This window comes from Grus americana, chromosome 8 (genome assembly GCF_028858705.1).
Source record: "Grus americana isolate bGruAme1 chromosome 8, bGruAme1.mat, whole genome shotgun sequence".
Lineage (NCBI taxonomy): Eukaryota > Metazoa > Chordata > Aves > Gruiformes > Gruidae > Grus > Grus americana.
Window position 1 is genome coordinate 33,121,303 of NC_072859.1, and position 8,642 is coordinate 33,129,944.

Genomic DNA, 8,642 nt, shown 5'->3' on the forward strand with positions numbered 1-8,642 from the left:
CGGCCCCGGTACGGCTCGGCCCGGCCCGCCGCCGTGCGGGCGCCCTGTCAGCAGCCCGAAGGCCAGGAGGGCGGCGGGCGCCCGCGGGCCGCGCCGGGCCCGTTCGCCCCTCAGGGGCGCGGCGGTGGGTCTCACCCCCCACCACCCGTACCACGGCGCCGGCCGGGCCCGGCAGCCCAGCCCGCCCCTCCCCACGCCCAGCGCCGAGACCGGGCTCGCTGCGCTCCGCGGCCGCGCTACCTGCTGATCTTCTGGGCGAAGGCGCGGCGCTCGGCCATGGCCGCGCTGCGGGACTCCGCGCGGCCGCTCCTCAGCGCTGGCGGAGCCGAGGAGCCGGGAATGGGCGCCGTAATGCTCCGCGGAGGCGCGCACCCGCGCGGCGCAGCCGGCCCAGCTCCCACCCTCGGCGCTCGCCGCGCCCGCCCGCCTCCTCCCCCTTCCCGCGCAGGGGCCGCTCCTCGCAGACATACGGCGAGGCGGGCGGGCGGGCGGCCGCGGCGAGGAGTGACCGTCCCCGTTCCCCTGCCCATCCCCGGTGCCGGGCCCTCGGCCCTCGGGGCGGGCTGGGGCAGCCGGCCCGGGACCCGCACCAGCAGCGATCCGGCTTCCATCCCCCAGGGCTCGGACAGACTTCACCGAGCGCGTCCTGGCATCGCCGTGGTGCAGACTGAGTGCGCCTTCGGTTCGGCTCGCCCTCGCTGCTGCGATGCCGCTTTATTCCCATTTAAAAACGGAGAGGGTTGGGGTTATCACTTGCAATAATGATGATCAGCTCGTGGTTAGGGAAGATGGCTCTTCACCCGGCTCACACCATCCAGCATCTCAGCCCGGTGTCAGACGAGACCTGCAGAGTTCAACTGGAAGGTGTGGGCAGCGGTGGCCTCAGCTCAAATCTGCTGCCAGGGTCTGGGTGTGCTAACCCTTGGGAGCACCTCGCTGGGGCTGCCACACAGCTCCCAGGTGTCGTGGTCTGCATGGCATGGCCAGGGCCCTTGGCCACCCCTTCCCCACCCAGCATGGCCCCGAGGATGCCACTGATTGCCAAGCTCCCATTCGTGTACGAGCCCACAGGGACAGGACTGGGCTCTCGGTCTATTGTACCCTGTACGCTACCAACTTTTCCTTCAGAAAGGCTAAGAATCCTCCCTAACGGTGATTTAGAAGATGGCTGGAATAGTGTAACAGCCATCTTTCCATCCAAACAGGTTGTCACTACCAGTCCCTCCATAAATGTGTTGTATTTGAGGAGGTCATCCTAACGGGAAGAGGAGGTAGAGGGTGGGGAGTTTAAAAACTATTTTGGGACTTCAAAAAAAGATTGAGCCTGGGACGCATTCTAGCAGATAATTCAAAGTCAATGCTACACGACATATGCTGTGCATTAATCTAAACCAGAGAACTATTAATAGTAATCCAGGAAGTGTCCAAAAGTAGTGAGTGTTAATTCATCCGATTCCATCTGTTTGCATTGTGTGAATGTTTCTAGCACATTGCGACTGCAATCTGAGTATACCAATTTTTCCACTAGCAGAAGCCACTGATTTCCAGCTGCATATAATTACTCTGCTCTTCTGTTTGTATGTGTTTACACAGGGAACGTCAGGCCCTGAAATCTGCAAATATATACATATGTGAGTAATCTCACTGGAGTTAATCAGACTCTGTGCATATATAAAGCGAATCCCATGTGGATAAGACTGTGGCCCGCTATAGAAATGTGCTGTCATGCGTTACACAGATGCACGCACGCACATGCACACAGATGGAGATGCTGCAAAGCAAAGACCTATTGTATGCCACAGAGAAAGGGTTGCTCTTCTCCAAGGGGGAGGGGAGAAACTATCCCACAGACCTCTGCCAAGACAAAGACTTTTGCTCTTGAATTACCACCCACATGTAGACTCACACACAGGATAAGTCTATCACAGAGTGGAGAGGACAAGACAACAAGCTATTTACCTTCACGCATCCACAGAAGCTGTGGCTGCCCCATCCCTGGAAGTGTTCAAGGCCAGGTTGGATGGGGCTTTGGGCAACCTGGTCTAGATGTCGCTGCCCCTGGCAGGGAGTTGGACTTGATGATCTTTAAAACGTCCTTTCCAACCCAAACCATTCTGTATTTCTATGAATAAATTCTTGTACACAGTGTGTGTGCTTGCAAGAACAGACCTAAGCATGAGGGAACCACCAGAAATGTTTCCTCCTTCCCATCCCCCATCCTGTATGGAATTCCCTTTCCAAAACGGCATCAGTCTGAGATGCAGGAGGGCTAATTTAGTCCTGCCTTAAGGGAAAAGGTCACTAACTCTTTCATACCGAAACTGGGAATACTGTGTTTCTGAAAAGGGAGATTCTTATCGCTGCCAGAAGGTGCAAAGAGCAGTCCAGCCCCAGCAGCCCTGACCATACAGTGCACACAGTACCCAAGGTCGACCAAGAGACTTCTTGGATTTTAGGTTTCATTTTCTCCTCCTGTCAGTTACTACCACAGACAGAACTTAAGTTGCGAGACACGTAAAGTCGGCTCAGTATTACCCCCAAAATCTATGTATAGCTTATTTAATAGCCACCTACAACGGGCTGTAGCCAGTTTAAACAGTGCAGGCTGTTTAAAGACCAAGGGTACAGTTCAAAATGCAGTAATGACATAGGCGGCTTCAGGGCTCTGTGATGAGCAGGAATGGCTTAGCTTGAAACAGCCACCTGTCTCACCCTGCACAGGTGTCTGAGCCGTAGGTCAGCTGCTTCCTACGTCTCCAAAGCCTATAGCAGAAGGGCTTGAGGTAACTAGTGCTGAGATTTGATGTCACCTTTGCTCTTCACTGACTTTTTCTGCAACTTAGAGCTTGGCCAGATGAGCTCTGGCAGACTTGATTCCAGCCGTCCACCCACCTTGGTGCGGGAGGCAACCGACGGAAGGGCAGTCGGATGAGACATGCGTGCACCTCAGCTGTGCCTGACAGATGTGTTCTGACATCTGAAACTGCCAGGAAGTGCCTGGATACTAGAGTTTGAAACTGCTGGCTGAGGTGGGGACACACATCCTGCTCTGCCACCCTTGCCAGAGAGGCCATAGCCTCGCTAGAAGAGCAGGACAACAACTGAGAGCAATCGGGCTTTAAACTACCACAATAGTCTCTCCTTGCCAGTGAAGGGCCTTAGCGCTACTTGTAGATCATCACTGCAGTAGGCTACAGAGATAAAATGGAGCAGGGGACAGAAGCCCACCTCTTTATGAATGATTTGTTATTCATCTTGAAGCACATAAATGTACAGAAGTATCAACAGAGATGAAAAAAAACCCCTAACTCCACCCTATCTAATGTGGAATGTCTATCTGCAAAAAGAAAAAGTACATGTATTTCCAATTCAAAGACACAAAATGGATATAAAATAGATCTTTATCAAATACAGTGTGTATTACATGCTCCCAATGGGAGGGTATTGCTTTGCAGATAAATAGGCTTTCTCCATATAGTTGGTCTAAATGTGAAAAAAAATCCCTCAACTCATTTAAGAGTAAACAACAAGTGAATTTCAGAAAAATAACACAAAGATTCCTCATTACTTTTCAGGTCATAACAGCCCAGCAAAAGTCTGCAAAGTCAGTGCCAATGACCTTAACTAGTAAGAGATCACTGAGGGTGGTAGAAATGTACACGTGACCTTGTAAAGAGAACCAAGAGCTTCTGCAGATTGGCTCTAAATATTGCCGTGCATGCAGCATTAACCAAAAGAAGTCAAGGAAAAAGTGAAGAAATGTGAGGAAAAAAAAATAATGCAGTCTTTTACCATATATATCCAATAACGCCAAACACTAAAATTCATTCTATCAACAAATCCTGCCTCTGTATCGCTGGCAAGTCAGTGTGATTGATGTTGTAGGGTCACTGTATTATTTCAAGTACTAAGATGAGTGCTGCCACTGACAGGCACTGAGTCACATAACCTTTCTGCCTCTTGTTTTCTCATCTTAAAAGTGAAGAGAATTAATTGAAGGAAACGTTTTGTCTGAAGAAACAAACTCATGCTTTGCAAAGAGGAGAATGTGACCAATTGGACACAGAGACTTGTTACATGGAATTTCAGTCTGCAAAAACAATTTCTCCAGGCATTTCTAGCAGCTTCCTCTGATTCAAAAAGAACTGTTGTGTGGCAAATTTTACCTGCAGTAGAAAATGGAACTAATTTCTTTTAAATTAGGATGAAATTGTATTCACTGGTATCTCAGAATGAGGGTGAAGACAAATCAAGACTAACTTCAGTGGAGAGAGTGTGCACACTGCAATTAATACCTCCATACAGCCCAACTTAATTTAATGTTTGGATAGAGGCTACATATTTCTGATAACCAATTTAAAACCTGGAACTTTATCAGCATTATGAGGATACTGAATAGTTACTCTGCCTTAATACATTTTAATTCTTCATCATGTTTTAGAAAGCAAAGAAGGAACCTGGCTTGTTCTACACCAGATTCCAACCATAGAATGCATCAGCCTTTGATAGACACCTCCAAAAAGGAGCCCATTTATGCAGCCATCATCAATAAGCATCTGCCGCTCTGGGTAAGTGGTCTCTGAGAAGCTGAACCTTTTAGTCTTCTCTGATAAACCATGCAACAAAAAGGTGAGGAATGAACAATTGAGTCTACATCTGCAAGCTGTATTTGGGCTAAGCACCTATCTAAAGTTCATGGCTCGGACACGGTACTCTATTAACACACGTGTATCCGTGAAATAACATCTCTCACACTGGAAGGGTGTGAATGAAGAAGCATTTCAATCAATTCACTAGGGTACCTGTCCATAAACCACATGCATCCTTTAAAATACGTGACTAAAATGCTTTTTTATTGAGAATTGATTTTATTCAGTTATAATCAAATTTGGTAAATGCATCCTGTGAACACAGATGTAACTCATTGAGCCTGATAGTTATAAAATTAAGTCCTGCACAAGAAAAATCTTTTGGATTGTAGCCACAAAACATTTTGCAAAAAGTGAACTGATCCCATGTCTTGTTTGTTAGCAGTCTATTTACTCAGTTCATTGCTTCCTTGTTCTTCTTACGTAAACTTCCTCAAAGCAAACACACTGGAAACATTTTCCACTGAAAATGTGCCCAACATAATTCAATAAACAATGTAGTAAATAAGGGACTGCAAATTCAGAGAGCCATCTACTGGCAGCTAAGTGAAATGAATTACGTTCACTAGGGGCCAAATCTTCTCTGCCTCTCTTTGCAAATAATTTCTTTAAATATTTAAGGAACTACGCATGGGTAACGCAAACTGTATAAGCATAATTATCTTCTCAAGACGTGTATGGCAAGAGTGAAGATGCTGGTGTTCTCAGAGCAAGAAGGAGCAGCCTCGTTTGCCCAGTGCTCAGATTCTGCTGGGCAAATGAGAAACTAGGAGAGTAAAGAAGGAGTAAGGATTCTCTGAGCACCTGCAGCCTTCACTACATCCCTCATATCCATGTTATTTTTTTTATAGATGGCTCAAGCCAGGCATAGCAAAAGCTCATAACAGCAGAGCTGGAAGCAGAGCCAAGGTGCCCTGAGTACAGCGTTTGAAAGACCAGTTTTATAGGGAATGGTGTTCTTCATCCCAGACATCAGATCACAAGCAAGGAAGGGAGATACTTTGTAGTTCTGGATACCAAATCATATCATAACAACCACTGCACAAAGCAAACCAGCTGTGCATAAAACATTCTGCCGAGAGCACAATCTCCCAGCCTGTGAGCCTGACCCACAGGAGGATCATGCTTCCGCTCCCAGGAGAAGCAGGGCAGTCCCAGGCGCTGGTGCTCTGTGAAGATGGGGGAAGCAGCAGTGGTGTCTGGTTCCTCCCTTTCTACTGGACTTACCTCCACTATTTTAGGTGGAGCAGCTGGGTAGACCAGCAGACACCGCGGCAGGAATGGTGGCCAGACTTATACTTCTATAGCAGGAAAAGTTCCTTTTGAGGGAAAAATGGAAATTTGTATCCTCAACTGCACTAGCCTCTCTGCAGTCTTCTTCATATGGCAGTATTTGATGTCTGTTTCACTTTTGCTTTTATTGTCTCCTGGCATTATTACTTTCAGGCATTGCTCTACAGTGTGCATGCATTGACTATTAACCTTGAAGATCCGGACTTCGTTGTGAAACCCATGACGTTCTGGAGTAATGGGTTTGCTTCAGGGACAAAATAGTTGTCATAGCTTTTAGTTTTTAATCAATAATGCTTCTCATCTTTATAAAGCTCTGTATCATTTATCTAACCATTCTATTTCCAGTAGTGTTGCTAAGCACAAGCAACAAGCAACCCTTCCACAAGCACGCCTGAGGTTTTCCGTTCTTAAACGTGTTGGAGCAACCTTGCTGTAATTTATTTTAACAAGTAGTTCTGTGAGCAGCAGAATTAACACAGCCCGAGTTCCTGGATTCTCCCTTTTTTTCCAGGGTCTCTTTTTACCTAAGCAGCTATTTCCACAAAAACTGGAGGTATTTAGTACATCTGAGGCTCTGCAAACCTGATTAAATTGCAGAGCGGTTTCAAAATTTTCCAGAGGGAAACAGATCACAGATGGCTTACTTCCCTAGGAAATGAAACTAAAAATAAATGAGGAAAAATTCCCTTCTCTATAGCTCCTTGACCCAAGGTCTGCTCTGTTTAGACAACAGAAAAACGGGTGTTTTGGAAAGCACATACTGTCGGCCAAATGTTTAATGGGCTTTTCTAAATATACTGCAGATTATTGATGAATGCTTAAGATGACTTCCCAGAGGCGATCTAGTAAGCTAGTGGCAGATACAGGAGTAGAAGCTTTATTCCCCTGCCCAGCAATTCAGTGTTACCTTACCATTCTGCAGTATTTGGTGGGTAAATGTTGTGTAACTGTGGTATCTCTAAGATCCATCAAGCAGAGAGTATCTTCTCTAATTTTTAGTCGTCTTCACATTGCCTTTTGGCGTTACCCACTTGGTGTACCTGTTAAAAAAGACAAATTATACTTTCCACAAAGATAGATTTTAAATATTTCCTTATTAGTACTATATTAATTTAGCACAAATAGAGCTCAAAGATGGTTTGCATGGCCTTTACGCCATTAAAATGTCGAAAGTGTAAACTCTGTGACATTTGTTAGAAGTTTGTTGAATGCAATATGTTCTCTCACACTCCCTCTGCAAATCTTTCCTACAGAAATAGGAATTAGTGAAGAAAATGTGAAGAAAACTCTCTCTTTACAGATATTTATGGTTGCCTGAGTAATTATTTTGCAATCAAAGCTTTGTTTTGCATGATCTGACTGATGCAAAAAGCTGAAAATAAGTATCTTCATTCTCATAACCTGATTGCCTGAGGGATTTACAATGTATATCCAGATGGCATATTGTATGGCCTATCAAATCAGGGCATGGTTATTAAATTTCAGAGCAGGAAGGTGCAGGCAACTAATTTTAGGCAAGGGAATAGTCGTTTCATTTGATCAACTGAATAATTCTTTGTTCAACATTTAGCCAAATCCAAGCCACGTTAGCTACTCAGCTCTCAATATTCGAGACCATACGCAAACAGACAAGCACATTCATCTTTGTCTTTGAGAATAAAAGCAAAGATGAAACTTTAAAGAACTATTATTCCTAAAGCAGGTCATAAAATTCTGAAGGCAGGAGGCCCGTTTCCTTCTGCACTGACAGATTACCCACTGTTGTGGGGCCACAGTCTTTCATGAGTTTAGCACAAACAGTAGATGTTTTTTATTTTTAAATCTTTATCTTTGCTTGGAATATAAAGACATATATGGTGTGTGTGCCACTTTCTGTGTATTACTTCTCTTTTCCTGGTTTGAAAAGGAACAGTAACTATATGTGACCATTCCTCAGGATTTTTAAAATTTTATCATGTTATTCCTACGACTCTGCTATACAGAGATGCTTGCTGCTAGAGTTTGAAGGTTTCCTAAAAGAGATCAGAACTGTGATCACTAATTTACAGGAACACAGAAACAAAATGCTGTTAGCAAGGGCAAGCAGTGAGCTGAAAGGCAGGGGAAGGATTAGAAACGTGATCTCCTACATCTCCACTTCAAGCCAATAGCTAGACCTTTGAAACAAGGTGTCATCTGCTTTGCACATTAATACCTAGGATCCTCTTTACTGATCCACCCTACTACAGGAAATATATTATATCCATGAAATTACATAACAAAAACCAAATACATGAAACATCTCTTGTTGGTATTTGGAGTGAAGCTTAATTTTAGATCATGTGCTATAATCATGTGCTGATTATAAAAAAATAAACTCAGTCTGATCATCTTTGACCAGCAGAAGGCAGTAAAATCACAAAATGGAAAAAAACACCTAACTTTCTTCATGAACCCAAACTTGTGCTTGAGTCTGGAGCACACAGAGAACACAAGGACATCAACTTTCTATAGGATGCTTAGCAGTAATGCCAGTTCCAAACATTCAACAAATTCAAGTCACATCCTTCCCAAATCCTGCACTTTTTTTTTTTTTAAACCCTTGGCTCCTGATACAGCCAATGATTAAGGCACTTAAGACACACAGATCAATGAATAATCTACTTTACAAAAGACTAAAAAACTCGAAAAACCCTCGGCGTGCCTAGCCTAGGAGAGTGA

General features: G+C 45.0%; 1 protein-coding gene across 14 annotated transcripts in view; it reads right to left on the bottom strand.

Annotated features, from left to right (window-relative positions):
* Nucleotides 1–402, bottom strand: part of DOCK7 (dedicator of cytokinesis 7) — a 108,489-nt gene extending 108,087 nt beyond the window's left edge. For 8 of the 14 annotated variants that reach the window (XM_054832983.1, XM_054832982.1, XM_054832979.1 and 5 more), the window contains exon 1: nt 241–398. In XM_054832983.1, the coding sequence (XP_054688958.1) occupies nt 241–278 (38 nt within the window). In that variant the 5' untranslated portion in view covers nt 279–398. Of the gene's footprint in view, nt 1–240 lie in introns of all 14 variants that reach the window. The other 6 variants (XM_054832975.1, XM_054832973.1, XM_054832972.1 and 3 more) reach the window with 2 other exon arrangements.
* Between the last annotated feature and the right edge of the window lie 8,240 nt (nt 403–8,642).